We start from the raw sequence: 22,148 nt of genomic DNA, 5'->3' as shown, positions 1-22,148 counted from the left end.
AAAATGAAAAATAACTGGGTATGGTGGTGTGTGCCTGTAGTCCCAGCTACTAAAGAGGCTAAGGCTGGAGGATAGCTTCAGCCTCGGAGTTTGAGGCTGTAGTGAGTTACGATCACACTAGTACACTCCAGCCTGAGTAACAGACCCTGCCTCATACAAAACAAAGTAATCACAAGCTTAATCTTTTGCAATATGTTCAATAATGTAAATGTCTAACATAAAATTGTGTAAAACTCATCATTGTTTGATAAATTAGTGTTTCTCTTAATCCATTTGAGGACAGAGTGCATCACTGTAAGTTTCATTGACAAGTTTGGTCCATGAAGAAGGATGGTGTGGGAGAGGGCTGGAAGGGCAGGGCGGGCTAAGCCACTAGGGCCTAGGATGTCAATCCTAGAAGGTGGAGGTTATTTGGGAAGAGTTAGTAGTATTTATTGTGTACTTACTTTGTACCAGGCTCAGTTCTACATACTTGTCATGAATTAATTCAGTAACACTGAATTAAGATGAAGGACAGAGGCACAGAAAGGTTAAGTAACTTGTCCGAGGTGATAGTTTAAGAATGGAGCCAGTATGCAAACCCAGGCTCTGAATCATCGCACTGTTGCACCTTGGTAGTTTGAACATTTTGGGGGAAGAGAAAAAGATTTGTTTTAAGAAGACTGTGTTAAAATATTTTGGCTTCATAATTGTGTTTGAAGAGTAAGAAAGGTCTGAAAAGAGTATGTAAAAACATTAGCTAGAAGATAAATCATATGGCAAGGAATAGGAGTAAGAGCAAGGGGACGATATAAACAAATCCTTAAATATTGTCTAATATAATCCTAGTTATAAACACCCTTCTTGCTGGTCCAAATGCTGTCACTAGAATTATTTTTCCCAACTTCATTGGGTTCCTTTAAGATGGCAAGATGAAGTAGATAGCGTTGTTCATATTTTTTTGGAAGAAGAATTAAGTACCAGAACATTAAATGGCCTTCCTTCAAGCACTCAGAGGCAGTGATGGGGCATGCTCCTAGTATCAGACCCTGAGTTCTTAGTGGATATCTGGAGTGGGGAAGGAGAATGAGAGGCTGCTCAATGTTTTCTACTGGCTCTCAGTTTTCTTCTTGGGTTTGGAGAAATACTCTTGTGAGACAGGTCACCACTTCACCCATACGAGCAATGCTGTATTACAGAGATTGACATTAACAGGAAAAAAAAAACCCAACAGGTCTGTAGAGGTTACCCAGGGCCCTCAGGCCCATCAGGTCCCATGATGTGCACCCTGCTTGATGGCTGTTAGCCTTTGGAAGGGTGCTTAGGGCCTCTTCCCTTTTCTGCAGCCCCGGGCTTCAGGATGGCGGGGAGCCAGATCACTTTGGATTTGGTTATTTCGCTAGTCACTAGTAGGTTCCCTGGGCGGCATGTCTTAACTGGTGTCAGTTCTGTCTCTCAAGATCTGGCACACATGGTTCTTTCTCACTCCCCTCTCAGTCTTGGCCAAGGATCAGTGTGTACGTACACACCCCCCCTACACACACACACGTGTGTGCACACCTCCCCCCCGACACACATACCCCTACCTAGTCATATTACTCCTTTCAGGTACATGTTTATGCACTTCAAGGACCTGCTTTCTGGGTTTCTTTGGAGCATAGAGATAGAGCATAGATGATAAAGGGATGAAGAATCCCTAGCCTTTGTTAAGGGTTATATTTTATTTTTCTTCTCTTTCTATTGCGTGTTCTAATTGAATCTCAGTGATAACTGAGAAATGTTTTCTCATTTCTATTGAATTAAGAATGCTTTGTAGAAAGCATAAAACAACTTTCTGATGTTTTTAGAACATGACTTTAAAATGTTCTGTATTATTATGTAGTATAGGTTATATAGTATTATAGCTATAATTACTTTGTTTTTTTATCTTCACCTATATGTTATAGTCCTAATAGGAAGTTCATTTGTGACTTAACACTAACCCATGTATTTAATATTGAATCTCTATTTATTACTATTTATAAAATTTGATGCCACCTCTAATTTCATTTAGTTATTTATTAACATCTTTGGATGTTTGCCTTATACCAGGGTATGACTACAGCAGGCATGAAAGTGTATAAATCAATATGTATCCTTAAAATGATATACTAACAGAAGACATTTACTTTACTTAACTGGCTACCCAATACACAAAACCATCATTCTGAAAGGCCACAAAAATGCTGCTTAGCATGTAATTAGATTTGTGCAATCAATATCATTTTCAAGGAATAGGTACATTCCAGTAAATTTTACCTAAGGCAAAATCACTTTCTAATCAATAAATTCTCTCATCATAGAAACAAAGACACATTTCCAGGGAGAATCCCAGGGAATCAAAGTAAGAACCTTTCATGGTAGAAGAGGGTGAAGCTCACCAGTTCCATGGCAGTGTGAGATGTACTGCTTGTAGACAGAACATGGGAGATGAACAATAGTGGTTTGGGATATAGGAAAATTAGTGTGATGAATAAGGAGTAGATCAAACAATAACATGATTGAACCTCCCCAGTGGCTTTCTCTTACTTTTAGAATAACCTCTTTGCTCTTTACCACGGCTCACAAGGATTCTTTTGACTTACCTCTCCAACTTCAACTTTGCCTTCTGCCCCTTACCACTGCCTAGCTACAGTGGCCACCTTCTGTTGATAGAACACAAGCTTGGTTCTACTACCACAGGGCCTTTGCACTGGCTGCTTCCACTGCCTAGATGACTTCCCTCTAGGTCTTCCAATGGCTGCCTCGTTCTCTTCATTCCCATCCTAGCTCACATGTCACTTCTTCAGCATCCACCCTATCTAACGTTGACACCTTTCTCCGTTCCTCTGTTTGTTTCATTTCACTTGTCAACATGTAATGGAATATAGTAGGCCTTCAAGAACAAGAAACATTTATTGGGCGAATGGATCTAATCAATAAAATGATTAATCACATTGCCCTGCTTGGTAGCTTTTTAAAGATAAAAATTATACGATGGGGGGAGGGGGGAGGGATAGCTATTAGGAGATATACCTAATGTAAATGACAAGTTAATGGGTGCAGCACACCAACATGGCACATGTATACATATGTAAGAAACCTGCACGTTGTGCACATGTACCCTAGAACTTAAAGTATAATAATAAAAAAATTAGATGACATTTTACCATTATTTTAAAGAAAAGATCTTGCATATCATTCTAGCCTGTTCACATAAAAGGAATCAACCCAAGTCCATCTAGGATCTTCAAGTAACAACCCGGATCTCATGTCTCATGAATGAAGTATCAGGCAGTCATTTTCTTTTCTATAATTATGCCCAAATCATTGGCTGTGACTTTAAGTAAGAGATTGAAGAAAAGCCTCTGTTAGACTGATGAAATCCAAAGTTATTGTGTCATAAAAACTTATTTTAATTAGATTTATTTTTTCCACTTAGACTGTAAATGCCTCTCTTGATAATTAGGTCTAGGTGTATAACTTTTTGGTAGAAGTTCAATAATGTATATGTCAGTATGTTTTCATGTCTTTCCTCAAAAAGTTCTATTTGTTGAAAAATTTACTTGCTGTTCTTTTGAGAAAATTTTTAGTGAGCTTTCTGTTATGAATAAATTAATCAATGTTGTTGACCCTAATAGAACGTGTTATTTGTAAACTGTTTGGCGGTGTATTCTGACAGCCTTTCCGCTTTGCAGGAATATATTGCTAAGAATTTCTGTGTCATGCAGTCCCAGATTGGCTATGATATTTTGGCAGAAGATACTATCACAGCTTTGTTGCACAACAACAGAAAACTACTAGAGAAACATATCACAGCAAAAGAAATAGAGACGTTCGTCAGTTTACTCAGGAGAAATCGGGAGCCAAGGTTTGAAATGATTCATGCGGTATTCTTTCCTAGTGGAGACTGTGGCTTTGTGTTTTATTTTTAGAACTTTTAAAAGTTAGAATTCTTTCATGTCACTAACTTTTATGGACAAACTATGTTGGGCTTATTGCTATAATAATTGTATATTATAAAGAGTTACTACCTCATAAGAGATCAAAGCCCTTTATAGACATACTTAAGTATGATTGATTTTCACTCTGAATCCTCATGATTTTATAGACCTTTATGGTTTCTCCAAATACACTCATATTATTTAGATCCTTGCACACGTGTGTGGGATACACTGGTTGTATATTATTACCCCCATTTTAGAGATGAGAAAGTAGAAGCCTAGCGAGCAACTTGCCCAGGCGTACCCTAATAGGAATAGAACGCAAGGTAAATCAAGGGTTTCTGATTCCACATCAAGTTCTTTTTCTGTTGTACCATGCTGCCTTATCTTGAAGAAATGAGTGCAGAAAAGTCAAACCAGTTGGCAGTGTTTCCTTAGCTAATTAGTACAGCAAATAAATGCTAGAAGGTAGAAATGGGCCTCTGACTTGACCAGGTCATAGTAATTTTCATTAGGCGTGTGCTCTATTTCTATTTTATTCAGTACAGCATTAGCTTTGATCTGCTTTTGGTTTGATATTCAGCTCTGGGGAGACTCACTTTAGGGGAGATGAATGATTTTCTAAATATAAGTCACGGTGCTGTGGGAGGAATATCATAAAATAAATAGAAGCAAACACATCGGTTTTGAAACAAGACTTGTATTAAATTAAAAAAATTATATGTTTAATTTGTTTCTAATGATGCAGTAAACAACACATTAGACAAATGTTGCATGGAAATAATATTAAAACATATAATAAGTTTATTTTATTATATTCCAAATTATGTCTTTATTCTGATGCTTTTATAAAATGCTTTGTCTTCATATTCCATTTAGTTTTTTTCTCTTGCCAGGTTTTTGGATTATTTGTCAGATCTGTGTGTGTCTAATACCACTGCTATTCCTGTAACTCAAGAACTCATCTGTAAATTTATGTTGAGTCCAGGCAATGCAGACATTCTCATTCAAACTAAGTAAGCCCAGATAATGGATGCATCATTTTCCTGTTGATTATTTGTAAGCATTGTAGTTCTTTGTCATATTTACAAGTGTACTTTTTAGTAGATTTTTGTATGTGCTATTTATTTGAAGGGTGGTCTCAATGCAAGCAGACAACCCCATGGAGAGCTCCATCCTTTCAGATGACATTGATGATGAAGAAGTTTGGCTCTATTGGATTGACAGCAACAGGGAACCTCATGGCAAAGCTATCAGGCACCTTGCTCAAGAGGCAAAAGAAGGCACCAAAGCTGACTTAGAAGTTCTTACCTATTACAGGTTAAGTATTGTAGACAATCTTACAATAATTCTCAATCTCACGTATTAATTGAGAACCGGTTCTCTGTAGCCACTACAAGTTAGGTATCTATGAAGAGGCAATTTTAAAAGTCATGTCAGAATAAGGTAGCTGAAATATTTAGTAGTATTTAAAATATTCAAAATACAAGTTAACATGTCTATTTTCTGCATACACCACTTGTAATTTCCTGGGTTTTCACCAGCTTGGAATTGTTGTGCAGCCAAAGGCTTTGTCCTCTATTGAGTAGAGTGGAGGCAGATGAGAGACATGTTAGGACCTAGGTGATGGAGTCCAGAGGGATATAGACATGGGGCTAAGGAAATTGATCTGGCCACAAGGGTAGCCAGTAGTTTAGTATAGAGTGGATTATGAATATGTGGTGACCTAGGGCCTAAGAGAAACTGGTGCCTGTAGTTATGAAAGTTCAGCACTGGCATATGGCAGCAGAAGTCCTGAAGGCAGTTCCTGGTGGTCAGCATATTGGGAGCAAGAACCTAGCTGGTGTCTTTGAGTTGCAAGGATAGAAACCCAAGGCAGAAGCCTTGGGGCCAACTTGGGCCCAAATGGCAAGAATCAGACAAAGACAGATGACGCGTTGTGTTCCCTGGTTTCTACAACTATAGCAACCAAATCAAAGGCTAATTCTTAATCTCAAAACTGGGCTGATAAGCCAAGTGCACTCATGCCATTTGGACTGATCATTTTTGGTTTGGGAACTGAATGGGGCGAAACCTGGAGTGTAGACACTAGAGCCTGAAGCTGAGTGAGGCTGAGGAAGGTGGAGAGAGATGGTTTCATGTGAGCTGTTGCCCATAGCCTTCAGCCTGAGTGCAGTGTTTGTAATCCTAGGAAACCCAGACTGGAGTGCCTAGTGACACTCTCCAGCAGACACATTTTGCTGAAACAAGTAAGAGGTATTGTAACTGAAGGGACAGAGAGACAGTTTCGTATATGTCTTGTCATTTGATCTTAATGGTTAACATACTACAATCAAGAGTTTGACTCCAATATCATGAATGCTTGGAAATACAGGTGTCTTAAACATAGATACTGATTGGTACTATGATGTTTAAAGATTTCGTCGAGATAAGACAATAATGTAATATGTTTATCATTTTTAAGGTACCAGCTAAACCTCTTTGCAAGGATGTGCTTGGATCGCCAGTATCTGGCCATAAACCAGATTTCTACACAGCTCTCTGTAGACCTGATCCTGCGGTGTGTGTCGGATGAGAGTCTGCCGTTCGACCTCCGAGCGTCCTTCTGTCGCCTCATGCTCCACATGCACGTTGACCGGGATCCCCAGGAGTCTGTGGTGCCTGTTCGCTATGCCAGGCTCTGGACAGAAATCCCCACAAAGATCACAATTCATGAGTATGTTTGGAAAAAGGTCTTGAGGCTTTGGAGTCCAGCAGATGAACTCCACATCAAATGGCTACAGTTTTGAAATATAACATGTGGAAAGGCATTTGTGTGTCCTGTCGTGGGTTGTTAGTCTTCTAAATGCAAATAAGATACTCGTTTTTGAGGGTGAAATAACTCTCAGTGGGAATAAAGGCATTTTCTAGAAAACAATAAGCAAATAATGTTGCTGTAATTGGCAAGAATTTTAAGTACTTCATGTTGTGGTAGACTGCTACAACTGCTTTACACGTCGCTCATTTCACAACAGCCCCGTTTTACAGATGAGGACCCAGGCCCTAGGAAGCCTAACTAATTTATCCAGGATTATGCAGCCAGGAAACTAAAGCACATATGTTTTATTATTTTTAAATGATTGCAATCAGTTTAACTTGCATTATCTTCTTTCTGTATTTCCAGATATGATTCTATAACAGACTCTTCCCGAAATGATATGAAGAGGAAATTTGCCCTGACAATGGAATTTGTTGAAGAATATTTGAAAGAAGTCGTAAACCAGCCCTTTCCTTTTGGGGATAAAGAAAAAAATAAACTGACATTTGAGGTACTTTTTCCCTCCAATATTTAGGATGTTTTGGTAACTGGGTAGTTTAGTTCATGAAGGTATTATTTTCTCTGCCATTTTTAAAAGATAGTTTTGGTGCTTTAATGTCCAGTAGAAAACATTTTATTTATAATTGTCTATTAATTACTGTTTCCCTTGATTTTTTTTGTTTCATTTGTGTAAGATTTTTTGCATGAAATAAGCACAGGCAGTTTTGCATATTTTGTGGAATGTTTGTATACTTTTTTTTTTGTCTCTATGGAGATGATGTTTTTATTCTCATTGAACTGAATTGAAATATCTTCAGTTTGGGGATGTAGTGACAAAACTAGAGAAAGGATGCTATTACTTGATACCTGGTGTATTAGCTACCTACTGGTGTATAACAAATTACTCCAAAACTTTGCAGCCTGAAGCAACAAACATTATCATAGCTTCTATGGGTCAGGAAGCCAGAAGTAGCTTAGCTGGGTGGTTCTGGCTCAGGGTCTGTGATGGGGTAGCCAGCAAGCTGTTGACTGGGATTGCAGCCATCTGGGGCTGGACAGTCTGTTGCTAAGGTCACTGGAGGGGTTGTTGGTGGCCACACCTCCTTGCTGGCTGTTGGCACCTCAGCTTCCTGCCATGTGGGCCTTTCTGTAGGCTGCCTGGGTGTCCTCATGACATGGCACCTGGCTTCCTCAGAGCAAGCCATCTGAGAGAGAGAGAGAGAGTCCAAGATGGAAGTTGCAGTCTTCTGTAATCTAATCTTGGAAGTGACATGTCATCAATTCTGTTGGTCACTTGGACCAACTCTGATACAGTGTGGTAGGGGGAGACTGTGCACTGGGGGCCACATGTTGGAGGTAGACTCTCGCACTTGGAATGTCCTCTGCAATCCACAAGCCCACAAAGCAGCATAGGGAACATAGATTTCTGGGCAAATTTCTTGGATAATAGCCATTTATTAAAGTAATTAATTGGTGCAACCATTTATTAAGTGGCATCCTGCTGACTTAAATTACTTAAATGTTTAATTAAGATGTAAATAATTCTAGTGTAAATTGTGTTAAGTACCTTAAAGCACTCTGAATCTTACTTGGATTTAATTCTAGACTTGAATAAATCAAAGTTCAAGTGGTTGCTTTTGCAAGTATTTTAATTCCTAGGTGTTAAAGAATTAGGAAGTTTAGAAATAGCTGTGCTAATTTAGATAATAAAAAGCCAATGTTTATTGCAATTCCCAATGTTTTTTCCACTCTTTCACCCTCCCCCTCCCCGCTTTTTTTTTTTTTTTTTTTTTTTTATTAAGGTGGTCCACTTGGCTCGGAATCTTATATACTTCGGATTTTATAGTTTCAGTGAGTTATTAAGGCTAACAAGAACACTTCTGGCTATTTTAGACATTGTACAGGCCCCCATGTCGTCATACTTTGAAAGATTAAGCAAATTTCAAGATGGAGGTAAGAATTTTGAGAAATGTGATAATATCATTGTTATTACTTGGAAGTAAGATAAAAAATAAAACTACAGAGAAGGTGTTGCTATTGTGTACTTGCTAATATATGTGTGCATATGAACACAATTCCTATGACAGGGCTGAGTGATAATAAGGTGGATTTACAAACATACATCTCTGTTTATAATGCTAAAGCTTTGAAAGATGAATTCATAAGGTCAGATTTCATCTTTAGCAACTAACATTATAGCCAAACCACTTGTAAAAATATTATGTGTTAAAAAATGAAAACATCTTGATATTTGTGGTCATGTGGTTCAAGCAATTCTCCTGCCTCAGCCTCCTTTATTTTTACAAATACGGATTAAATTATAAGGTATCAAAGAGAGAATAGATTTGAAGGCTATGCTCTACAGCAGAGCTTAGACAGATGCAAGGAAGACCAGGCACGGTGGCCCACCCCTGTAATCCCAGCACTTTGTGAGGCCAAGGTGGGCAGATCATGAGGTCAGGAGATCGAGACCATCCTGGCCAACATGATGAAAACCCGTCTCTACTAAAAATGCAAAAATTAGCTGGGCATGGTGGCGCGTGCCTGTAATCACAGCTCCTCAGGAGGCTGAGGTGGGAGAATTGTTTGAACCAGGGAGTCAGACGTTGCAGTGAGCCAAGATCGTGCCACTGTGCTCCAGCCTGACGACAGAATGAGACTCCATCTCAAAAAAAAAAAAAAAAAAAAAAAAGAGAAAGATTCAAGGAAAGGGCTGGCGAAGTATCATGCCAGAGAAGGAGCGAATGCCACGCCAGTGTGGGAACCTCTGGAGTGAAGTGGATAAGAGAATGGGCTTTCAAGTTAGAGTGCCTGTATTCAAATCCTGCCTTTACCATTTATAAGGTACTTACCTTCTCTATGATTTTTCTTTTCTCATCTGAGATATGAAGATGATAACAACAATATCCTTCTCACAGTTTCCTTGCAAAAATTAAGGGAATGTATACAATATATTCAATGGGCTTTCAACAGTGACTGTCCCATAAGTCAATACAAAGATTTTATGATGATTGTCTTGGGTTGGATACCCTAAAAACACCCTGAGATTGAGGCTTGTTTGCAGAAGTTATATGGAGGAGTGCACTTGGATATATACCTGTTAGGAAGTGAGGAAGGTAGGACTGGGCAGGCGGAGAAGCTCATCTGCAATGCAGTTATGACTGAGACCTCAGGTCATCCTGTAGGGAGCTCTGGAGCTGGGATGCTCTTTGGAATTGTCACAAATTAAGGAAAAGGGGGCCACACTTGATGTCTTTGCATCAGCCAGCTATTACTACTTGGCTTTGTTCCGGAGGGGGCTGTGTAACATTGGGTAAGAGTCCGTCCTGGCGAGAGGTACAGCTGTAAATAGCAACAAGGATGCCCAGCAGCTGGGGCAGTAAGAGCCTCAGCCCTGAAAAGGGGACACAGGTGGAGCACAGTAGTATCCACTACAGCATCCACTACAGGATTAAAAGGGCAAAAACCAGAAACCTAATTTCAGACATAAAGAAGAAATATCTAGTTAAGAATTATAAATGAGCAACTTACAGTAACCTAAAGTAATTAATTGCTACTGCTCAAATCTCAATTCCTTTTTTAGCTTTCAAAAAACTGTACAAATCATTAAGAAGCCAACTGAACCACATAAATCCCTCACCTTCAGCATAACTAGAAGCGAGGGGACAATGCAAATGCTAGTTACTGTAAGTAGAAAGATAAACATTCATTTTTAGTACAGCTGCCTGATGAGCTCCCATTGCAAACTTTGAGGATGGTGAGCGGTTTTCAGAGAAACTGGAGAAGAGAAAAGGGATCGTGTGCAAAGGGAATGAAATGAAATTGTATGAAAATCACCCTCAGAAAGAGAAAGTCTATCTAGGTGTGAAAACATGGAAAAAGTATCCAGGTAGATAAGAGCACCAACTAAACAGGAAGGGACTTGAAATAGCGTAGGGAGCAGTTGTGGAAAAGCAGTGCTTCTAGGGATGAACAAGTTTGCAGGTAAGGGAAGGGCACCCCTTCGAGTTTTTTGGTGAAGGAAAAAGAGGCAAGATGGGGAGATCTAGAATACCACAAGACAAAAAAACCCTGAAACATCGATGGGCATATCACTCCACCGACCTCCACCAAAAGCCAAATTTTAAAGAAACTGCACTTCATGACTCTGACAGGAGGGGGCGCCCTTGAACCAGAGATCCTGTAAACCCGCTCATTGTTAATCCTGTCTGCTGAATGTGTCAATGTCATCCGTCTCACTATGTGAAACCGCTGTTTAAGACCAAAACAGAATGGAAAAATCTAAACACCTCAGTGGATGGAAATTCCTCCCTGAAAAGCAACTGTGAAGCAGAAGAATATTGTAACATGATACTCTAAATGGAATTAAGTAGCTTCAAGCACAGTGAACTATGGAAAACACTTTGATTCATAAATTCAAAAACTAAGATCAGAAATGGACCAAAACCCAAGAAGAAATGAAATGAAAATTGATTGAACTTAGGAAAGAAATAGAATAAAATGGTTGGCTTTATTTATTCGTTTATTTTTACCAACACAGATTAAATTATAAGGTGTCAAAGAGAGAATAGATTTGAAGGAAAATCAAATAGGTGACATTGAAGAAAGGCAGGAGAACAATGAAGAGAATGACAATGATCCAAAGAAACAAGTGATGCGGGTGAGAGGGAAAGAGGCTGAAATGGAAGAAAGGCAAAGAAGAGCCACCATATGAATAATTGGAGTCCCTGAAGAAGAAAAACAAGAAAATGGAACAGAATTGAGTATTTAAAATTGCAATCCAAGAGAACTTTTTGGAAATAAAAGACAACCTGAATCTACGTGGTATAATTATCCAGAATGGTAATCTCAAAGAGCATAATAAAATTATTATATGTAGTATACATTCAGAGAGAGAATAATAAGGGTTTGAGGGAGGAACCATAAGAGCAAATGGGGAAAAAAGGAAAGCGTATATGAATATTTTTTACTATTATTGCATCTTTAAAGTAAATTGAATGTTTTATAAAAATAAATCTATGAACAACATCTGAATGACAGCAAAGCAAAGGCCAAGAACTGTAGTTGTTAATCAAAGAGCAGGGGCATGCAGGGGTCTATATTAATTCTGCTGCCTGAATCTCACTAGTGAGACTCCTTTTACCACTCCCAGAGGGTACATAATACTTGAACTGTCTGTATTAAAGCTTCTTGTTATGCTTTTACAGTCTTCAGTCTAAACTAAATTAGAAAACTAGAAGTTGATCCTGACTTTTGATCTCAGTGCTTACAGTCTGCCTTCAGTGTTTCACCATGAAGAGTATTTTATTAAAGACTTATTTTTTTTTAGAGCAGTTTTAGGTTTATGGCAAAATTAAGAGGAAGATACAGAGATTTTTTTATTTACCACCTGCCCCCCAACATGCATAGCGTCCCCATATCAACACCCTCCACCAAAGGGGTACATTTGTTACAACTGATAAACCAACATTGACATCATTATGTCAAGTTCGTCCTTGACATTGGGGTTCACTGTTGGTGCTGCACATTCTATGTATTTGGACAAATATATAATGACACGTATCTAACTTTATAGTATCATACAGCATCTTTTCACTGCCCTAAAAATTCTTTGTGCTCTGCATATTCAACCCTTCTCCCACCTCCTCACCACCCCCTGGCAACTGCTGATTTTTTTCTCTCTCCATAGTTTTGCCTAAGGAAAGTTTTTTTTTTTTCTTGGAAAAGTTGTTACCTTGTTTGCACTCTCCACCGTCCTGTTTATATCTGCCCTCAAAGACACATAAATTTAATTTTTATAATTCTCATATTTTTAGTGAATTCCATTGACTTCTAGATACCTTGATTATTTCTTTCAGCAATCTGATAATAATGTATTATTTTATTTAACAAGAATCTATTGAAGAATTACAATATGCCAGACACAGTTCTAGTCACTGGTGATAAGTAATTAACAAGATAACCAAAGTTGTTAGTCACAGGGAAGACAATTAATAAATAGGCAAAATTTCTCCTTTCTCCTATTGAGAGAAACAGCCAGATTATCTATCTGTCTGTCTATCTGTCTATCTATCTATCTGTCTGTCTATCTTGTAACATCTGATAATGCTGTGAAGAAAAATAAAGTAGGTCAATGACATGGAGACTGATGGAGTGAGGGAGGGTAGAATTTTCTTTTAAGTTTGATGGGCAATCTCTGGAGGGATTTGAGAAGGGACTGATGTGATCTGATCATGTTGGCTGCTGAATGGAGAATAGAGAATATCTATGTGGGCAAAAATGTCGAAGGCTGAGAAACTGTTTCAGATTAAAGGAGATTAAAGAGACATGACAACTAAAATTCAATATGCAATTCAGCACTGGATCCTGAATTAGGAGAAATATTATCTATAGAAGATATTATTGGCACAAGTGATAAAATTTGAAAATTAATTATAGGAATATGGATTGCAGGTTATATTTGAAAATCGATTATGTCAGTTAGATTTCCTGACTTTTGTAATTGCACTGTGCTTAGCTAAGCAAATATACTTGTTTTTAGCGAATACATGCTGAAGAATTGAAAGTTGAAAGGTCATGATGTCTGGAACTAACTTTCAAATAGAGCAGGAAAGATGTGTGTGTGCGTGTGTGTGTGTGTGTGTATGTGTGTGGGTGTGTGGAGACAGAGATGCAAATGTGGCAGCATTTGTGAATCTAATCAATCTGGGCAGAGTCTATGTGGGAGTTCTTTGTACTATTCTTGCAACTCTTCCTATAAATTTGAAAGTTTTCTAAAACAAAAAAGTTAAGAACTTAAGTAATTAACTTGCTAGGAAAAGGATTTATGTTATGCAAGGTGACAATTCAAACCTCAAGAATGATCTTACAACTCTACTAGGAGATGTGTTATTAATATTATAGCTAGGTTCTCTATTAGACTATAAATTCCTAACAAAAGTTCTGTTAGACTGTATAAATTCTTAACAGAAGAAGCAAGAAGAAACACTTTTCTGGAATCTCCAAATATGGAGATAGGATTGTCAAGCATGGGAAAAATTCCTGTGGTGCAGGGTGAGACAAAGGTCGATGCCAGAGAGGAAATCCCAGATTGTGGAAAGTACCTAGAGGAAAAAAAAGAACTATTATTTTAAAGATCAACTGCTAGGAGTCATAGCAGTGTTACCACATTACAATACTCTGTATCATCATCTTGGCTCTTCGATATCTAAATGCTTTAGATTGTATTTTCTTCTTCTTTTTTTTCATATGGACTCCTCTCATACTATAAATATTTTTTCTCTTTTAAAGAAACTTTATCTTCAATGGGAAGTCATTTGCAAAGTACAATTTAAAAAAAAAAGTGGTTTTATAAACATTGTTGCTAGATAGACCAGTTCCTTTAAGTAAATGATACAGTTCTGTATGCTCATATCATGTCTGGAAAATTTTATGCACTAGAACTACATCTTTTTTTTATCCCTCTTAGTTCCCACTTACTAACTTTTCTCCAGCACAGTTGGGGTTGGACATGCAGAAAAATGTGTTTGGCAGGTCAGACGCAGGGGAGCGGAAGAGGAGGCATATCTAGAAGGAAAAGGCTTTACAGTTCCTGGAGTTCCATTTTGTGCCAGCCTCAGTGGCGCCAGGCTTAAATGGGATGGGCACGCACAGCATCCATTTGTTTTTTCTGGGAAATCCTGTAGCTTTAGATGCCAGTGATGAGTGTTTGAGGTTGTAGAGATGGCTGGCTTGGAAAGTGGCAATTACAGAAGTTTTCTTCTTCTGCATCCTCGGTCACACAGCAGCCCACTTCAGTGTCACTGTAAGTTGTCCTCATCCCAGATCTGGTTGGGGGTCTGTGTCTAGCTTCCAGGTGGTGGCTGCTCCCTGTCACAATGGCTTATAGTTGGCACACTCGGCAGAAATTGCTAGGTTCAGAAGCAGCTTTTCATAAAGGTGGTCCATTCAGAAAATGATTGAGGCTTGTTCATATGGAGACACAGGGAGCTGGCACTGGCCTTCACTGGGCGTCACTGTAGTGAAATAGAAGATTCAGAAATTCAGAACTATCAATCCAATACCTTTCATTGGCTATACATTTACTTAAGAAATATTGTTTTCAAACAAATGTACCTGCTCCCAGGAGGCTGTGTTGTTGAGTGAATTTGCTTTGCCTAATACTTATGATTTGCTCTCAGTGATTTTAAATGCACAGGCACCATTCAGTGTAATTGATCTTTTGAGTAGAAGGATTATGGCAAGCTGTGTTCTTTTCTGTCGCTTATAGAAGTTAAAAGCAAATGCACATACAAGCTGATGATACTTGCCGAAGGATGTACAATCCACAGCTTTCTATTTCTACTAATAATTAAGAGCCCTTTTTCTTTTACAACAGCATGGGTATATTTTTTTCTACTGGAGAGTCACTTAAATAGTTGAGGGCAAACGTGAATCCCACTTGCGCATCTTCTGTGGAACAGCATGATATGTGTATAACTCTGAATCATTCGAGTATCATCTCCACGTGAATGTGTGTGTGGTTAGAACAGAGAAGTTGACACAGTCTGGGAATGGTTTGGGTCTGGTTTGTTATTTATTTATCCTGTTAATATCCTTCTACCAATCTGTGTTTGCTGTTTGAATGGGACTGGGGTTCAACTTTGACTCTCCACCATGGAACAATAAAGTCTACATCGTTCAGTGAACTTTGGGCATAATTAGTGTGTCTAGGACACTACTACAATGTCTTTTCACTATTGCCTTCCTTCCCATCCTTGATCTCACCATAATTTGAAAAGGCAGTAGATCATAGAAAATTACCAAAGGACTAACCAAGAGCTAAATAGTTTCTTCATAGCTTCTCTCCTTTTGCTTTTTCACAACAATTTCAAATTCTTGGGAGTTTCCATAGCTAAGCACTGAAATGTGGACCTGTTCCCAGTCAGTAACCAGATAATCTCTTTTGTTGGTATCTATGTTATGATGTAGAAAATGGGGAGTCACTAAAAAAAATTAAAGGAGAATTCCATTGACTTGTAGGATTTCTTTTTCTTTGAGGTTTCAGCGTCAAAAATGAAGTGCCTTTGGCTTTAGGGAATAAGATACAGGCAAACTCAACAGCCTGGAATTATCCTCCTTCCCTAAGATAATTCTGCTGTCCCAAGTGAGGTACAGCCCTATGGACCCAACCCAGAGTAGGGCGGAGATAGGAGGCAGGGTAGTGAGATGTGCTTTGAATATATCTATGTCCAAGAGTACCGCTTGCCCTAGGAGATTTGGGGAACAAAGTAAGAGGATGTCAACTTTCCATCTCCTGGCAAAGAACCACTTGCTTCTTCAATTTAAGTTTTTGTTTGTTTGTTTGCCTTTATAGGGACTGCACATTATCTACCTTGAAATGCTTTTTGTGGCAGCATGGTTACTGTTGAAAAGGAGAAGGGAAATTGAGATGAGAGGGGTAGGGCTGAAACATTTTAAAATATTGCTTTATGGGTGAGAAAGGAAGAAAATATTTGCAGACAAAAAAATCTGCCAGGAAGTAATTTCTTCTTTTATAAAACTACGAGGTTAGTCTAAATATGATCTTTGCAATCTCTTTTAGTTCAAAACTGATTCTTTGAAGATTAGTATGTAATCTTCCTTCATTCATTGAATGGAATTCTTTTTTTATGTGTGTTGTAAAACAACCTTTTTAGCAAATATCTGTGAAGCTTATCTTCTGATTAATAGCTATGATTGTTCTTTGTAAGACACCAGCTTGAATGTCTTGAAACTGGAAGCCCTAGTTCACTGAATATACTCAGAGTATCTTACAAAAAAAAAAAAGGAAAGAAAGAAAGAAAGGGAGAAAAAAAAAAGACTTAACTGAGTGTGAGGTGAGACCACGAGGAAGTGTATATGTGGAGATGGGGGATCAGAAAGAACAGAAAAGGGTTTAGTATAAGGATCAAAACCAAAGAACACATGCCTAAGGTACAAGCTAGTGTCCTATTAAAGACTTTTCTCAGTGTTCATCTCTTGAATTTTTCACCAGACTGAATGAACTCTTTTCAGGTCTCTGCAAAGGAGTTAAGTTTGCAGTAGAGTTCACAGTGCTAAAAAGTGTTAGCAAAGTTTACATGCAAAGGGAAGACACACCAATTACCGTTCATCACTTGAAAAACTCGGATGTCTGTACTTAGCTCTTCCCAGGACGATGCTGCCTCTGGGCATTCAAGCTTATTCTTGAGATGGCCCGATTCTGTCTGTCCTCCCTCTGTCCATGCTCTGCTTTCAGTGAGGTCCCTTTGCTTCTGAAAGAACTGTCTTATCTCCATTTTGTACTGTGTTCACCACACTCACCCATCTTACATATGTGGTTCCCTTCTCCCTACACCTTCTTGCCTTCCAAATCATACACTTAAATCAAGAAAAGGCAGGAACATGAGTATAATCCCATTCATAGTGGTAGATTTCCTTCTTGTCCCTTTGTGTCTGTATGTATTGTATCAGATGAGCATGTTCTTCTCATAACATCTTGAAATTCTTGCACTGATTTTTAAATAACAACAGCAATGACCACAATTCTCAGTAACTCTAGAATTACAGATTACCAGTTGTGTACCTCAAGAAGCAGATTCTGGGACAGGATTAACATGAAGAAGACTTATTAGGGAGAGCTCTTAGGATCAACACCAGTAGAATGGGAGGGAAAGCAGGATTGGGAAAGGGAGAATTTGGCTTGTGATGCAGTTTAGTGGAGGCTTCTGGGAGGTTGAAGTTGGGATGTCCTTCAGGGCTGTCTCCATTAGGGTGAGGGGGCTGAGCCTTTTGGTCCCCATAGGCTGCTCTGGAATGGGTGAGTGACCTTGCCTGAAGTACCTGTCTTCAGACTAGTTGTCTTAGTCTGCCTGGGCTACTATAACAAAAATACCATAGACTGGGTGGCTTGTAAACAATAAGCAATTATTTCTCACAGTTCAGGAGGCTGGGAAGTGCAAGATCATGGTTGATACGGTTTGGCTATGTCCTCACCCATATCTCATCTTGAATTGTAGCTCCCATAATTCCCACTTGTCATGGGAGGGGCCCAGTGGGAGGGCATTGAATCATGGGGGCAGGTTCTTCCCCTGCTATTCTTGTGATAGTGAGTAAGTCTCACGAGATCTGATGGTTTTATAAAGGGGAGTTCCCTTGCACATGCTCTTTGCCTGCTGCCGTGTAAGATATGACTTTGCCCCTCATTTGCCTTCAGCCATGATTGTGAGGCCTCCCCAGCCATGTGGCACTATGAGTCAATTAAACCTCTTTGCTTTATAAATTACCAAGTATCGGGTGTGTCTTTATTAGCAGTGTGAGGACAGGCTAATACGATGATGCCAGCAGATTCAGTGTCTGGTGAGAGCCTGCTTCCTGGTTGATAGATGGTGCTTTCTATTGCCTGGGCCCCACAGCTCATCAGGGCATCCTTTGAAATTCAGGTGGAAGCAGCAACTCCTCCCCACTCAACTCCCCCACAGCTTTGCTGGATACAGTGCATGCTGTAATGGGGCCCACTGGAGCCATCCCTGGAGCAGCCCAGGAGCCCAGTCACAGGGCATGGGGAAGTGAAGCCCATGATGTGAGGTGGCAACCCCTCCTTTGAAATCTTTTTGGCCCGTAGCTCCTTCTGTTCCTGTGATGGGAGGGGCATCCCTGGTGATCTCCTAAATATGCTGGGGTCGTTCTTCCATTGTTTCAGACAGTAGGTCCTGACTTCTCTTTAGGTGGCTAACTCATCTCCCCATTGTCATGATAGATAGCATCTGGCTTCCCTTGAAATGCCTGATCCATAGTAAACTCTTTATCAAATGGTCACTTGGCCACACTTCCAAACAGATTTTCTCATTTTTTTCAATATGCATAGGCTGAGGATTTTCCAAAAATTCAAGTTCCGTTTCCTTTTTAATTAGCAATTCCATCTTTAAGCCATTTCTCTTTTCTCATATTTTACTGTAAGCAGTCAAGAGGAACCAGACGTTCTGTTAACACTTTGCTTACATATTTTTCACCCAAATATTCAATTTCATCTCTGGCAAGTTCTACCTTCCATAAATCATTAGGGCATGAATACAATTCAGCCAAGTTTATTGCTACTTTATACAATGATGGCCTCTTCTGTAGTTTCCAATAAGACGTTCCTCATTTCCATCTGAGACCTCCTCCACGTGACCTTTACCATCCATATTTCTACCAGTATTCTGTTTGTGACCTTCTATGAAGTCTTTAAGAATACTCTTAGAGAATTTGAAGCGTGTTAGAGCTACAGGCTTTCTCTGTAGCTCTCTTCCTCTCCTCTGAGACTTCACAGAATCATCCTTAATGATCTGTTTATTGCAATGTTGGCTTTTTCTAGGATGCACCTCAAAACTCTTCCAGCCTCTACTCACTACCCAGTTTCAAAGCACTTCTACATCTTAGATGTTTGTTATAGCAGTATCCCACTTCTTGGTAAGACAGTTTTCTGTCTTAGACTATTTGGACTGCTATAACAACAACAACAACAACAAAAATACCATAAACTAGGTAGCTTCTAAACAACAAACATTTATTTCTCATAGTTCTGGAGGCTGGGGAGTCCAGGATTATGGTGCCTGCAGATCTGGTGTCCAGTGGGGGTCTGCTTTTTGGATCAAAGATGACACCTTCTTACTGTGTCCTGACGTGGGGAAAGGGGCAAGGGGCAAGGGGAATCTCTCTTGGGCATCTTTTAAAAGAGCCCTAATCCCGTTCATGAAGACTCCTCCTCCATGACCTAATCACCTCCAAAAGGTTCTACTTCTAACACCGTCACCTTGGGAGAGAGTATCTCAATGTATGAATTTTGGGGGGGACACAAACACAGGGGCGGGCAGTTGAGGGCTGTCTTCTGAGTAGCACTCCAGCAGCTTCGGGAGTAGTCCTTCACTTCTGAAAGGGAATCTGGGCAGGACCATCACAGCCTCCACCACAGTTATCTTCCTAGAAAATGCCCTGATTGGAAACATTTTGGGTCAAGACTAAGATCTTATCTTGGTCCGTTTTGCACAGCAGGCCTTTTGTGGAATCCTTTTTTTCAGACATTGAGGAATATTTCTATGCCATTGCCATGTTCTGAGTCTGGTTCTCTTATCAGCTTGGTGCTCTGCTGGGTGCACCTCTAAGTCCTTTCTGGATTAATGAGTAACATCTTTTGCAGAATGCCTGAAACTGGGTAATGTATAAGGAACAGAAATTTATTGCTCACAGTTCTGGAGGCTGGGAAGCCAAGGGTTGAGGAGACCAGCATCTGGAAAAATCTTCTTGCTGTGTCATCTCTTAGTGGGAGGGCAAAGAGAAAGCAAGAGTGTGAGAGAGCAAGATGGCACTGAACTTATTCTTTTACAAAAACCCACTCCTGGGATAATGCCATTAATCCATTAATAAGGGTGGTGCTCTCATGGCCTAAACACCCCTTAAAGGGGTCCCACCTCCCAACCTCACGACACTGGGGATCCAGTTTCCAACACATGACCTTTGGGGGACACATTCAAGCCATAGCAGATGTCATAGGAAATAGAGATTATGGAGAAAAATAAAAATAAATTAAAACATTTAAACATGTAACAAAATTTTAGACATGAAAACAATGGCTAGAAGCTTCCTATTTCCAGGTGTCCCGGAATCTCTGGCATCGGAAACCTGCTCCAGGCAGCAAGCCTTTTGCAGGATGCTGTTCCTCAGGAGCTGAGAAAGATTTCTGTGCCGTTCTAATGTTCTGTGCCGTTTCTTCTAATGTCCTGAGTCTGGTTCTCTCACCAGCTTTGTGCTATGCTGGCTGTGCCTCTAAGTCCTTTCTGGCTTAATGTATAATGTCTTTTACTTTTCTGTTTGTTTGCTTGTTTTTTTGTTCCTTCTAAGCTTTTATACGTTTTAGAAAAAGTATCTGTATAACTATCGGACTTTCTTTTAGTTACCAATGGTGTCTAAAAGGACTCTCCTCATTCCACCTCCCAGCTTCTCTCTGTGTCAACAGGGTGTCAAACACATGGTCTACACTAGATCATGTTCCTTTTAAAAATCAAATGCACATAGTAAAATAGGGGGAGAATAACTATGTAATGGATGCCAGGCTGCACATCAGGCAAGCGATTACTATGTAAATGTATCTATTATTTATATAGAATACCTAGCATACCTCTAGGACTTTTGCATATTTTTATTGTTAATCCTTATCACAGTCCAGCGTGTCGGATATTATGGTCCTGATTGTGTCCAGGAAATAAGCTTTTAGACAGGTTGTATAGTTTGCCTAAGATCATACAGCTTGTATGTAGCTTGCTGGAAATTTTGAATTCAGGTTTCTTTTCTTTTTCTTTTTCTCTCTTCTTTAAAAAAAACCTACAGCTTTACAGTTGATGTTCTTTCTATAATTATTTTATTGCTTTCTTTATACACAGATGACTTCCTCACGTGCAGACTCTTTTCTGCTTTTTCCAAGTTTCCCAAGAAAGTTCAGCACAACAGAGTACATATTTATGAAAGAGTTTTGGTTTGGCTGGAAGTTATTTTTCAGGTCATATTAAAGAAGATTTTTTTTTTTTAAACAAAGAATCACTCCTTTGTCAATGGTTGTTTGGCTTGTCTCAGAAAAGTTTCAATCGCAAGTCTTAAAAGTTTTACCAGCTAACAATCTTTTGAAGCTAGATATTCCTCTTCCTTTCCTGAAATAAATTTCTGATTGTTCTCTCTGACTCTGTGTTTTGTCTCTTTCTCCACATTCCAACGTAAGGATCTTTCTAAATCACATACTCTACTTCTTTATTTAGCTCTCATCATCTCCAGAGAATAATAACTCAGCTCTTTAAATTGGTGCCCAAGGGTCTTCATAATCTGAGTTAGACATCTCTAGCTCTGTCTCCTGCTGTTTCCCCAGTAATACTAAGCAATTGTATCTCCTTAGACACCTTTCTGCGAGCTACTCATATGAGTATCTTATATATACTTTCATATCTCACTATCGTTAGGATGAATGTGTGTGACATGCCTTATGAAGCATTTATGCATTTGAAGCACAAAAATATTTAGAGACCCTAATATTTCAAATATATACTTGTATCTTTCTTTCCTTAATTTTATGATTATTTGTCATAAGCTTATCTTTTCCAATAGACTTACAGAAGACTCTATGACTCTTAGAGTTACTACACAGATTATTCAATAACAGAGATTCAGATTTATTAACTGACAGTATCATACTGGTGGGAAAACTATCAAAATAGATTCTATTTCTGGTTCTATGGGAGACCTATACCATGCGTAATGTATTACTCTATACCTAATTGGTTTTCAAAAATATTTATTGAGTGAAATAAATTTAATATATGTAAATTACCTGCTTTATACAAATATGTTTGAATCAAAACGGTATTACTAGATTGTAACATCTAAGC

At 39.0% G+C, this 22,148-nt stretch overlaps 1 protein-coding gene across 3 annotated transcripts in view; it reads left to right on the top strand.

Annotated features, from left to right (window-relative positions):
- The window catches only part of ITPR2 (inositol 1,4,5-trisphosphate receptor type 2), a 485,309-nt gene that overhangs the window by 158,555 nt on the left and 304,606 nt on the right, over positions 1-22,148 (top strand). For all 3 annotated transcript variants that reach the window (XM_007967992.3, XM_073020570.1, XM_007967993.3), the window contains exons 16-21: positions 3,696-3,868; positions 4,838-4,957; positions 5,076-5,261; positions 6,406-6,657; positions 7,105-7,249; positions 8,541-8,691. In XM_007967992.3, the coding sequence (XP_007966183.2) occupies positions 3,696-3,868; positions 4,838-4,957; positions 5,076-5,261; positions 6,406-6,657; positions 7,105-7,249; positions 8,541-8,691 (1,027 nt within the window). The remainder of the gene's footprint in view (positions 1-3,695; positions 3,869-4,837; positions 4,958-5,075; positions 5,262-6,405; positions 6,658-7,104; positions 7,250-8,540; positions 8,692-22,148) is intronic.

Source organism: Chlorocebus sabaeus, chromosome 11, assembly GCF_047675955.1.
Source record: "Chlorocebus sabaeus isolate Y175 chromosome 11, mChlSab1.0.hap1, whole genome shotgun sequence".
Lineage (NCBI taxonomy): Eukaryota > Metazoa > Chordata > Mammalia > Primates > Cercopithecidae > Chlorocebus > Chlorocebus sabaeus.
This window is presented reverse-complemented; position numbering and strand designations above follow the sequence as displayed.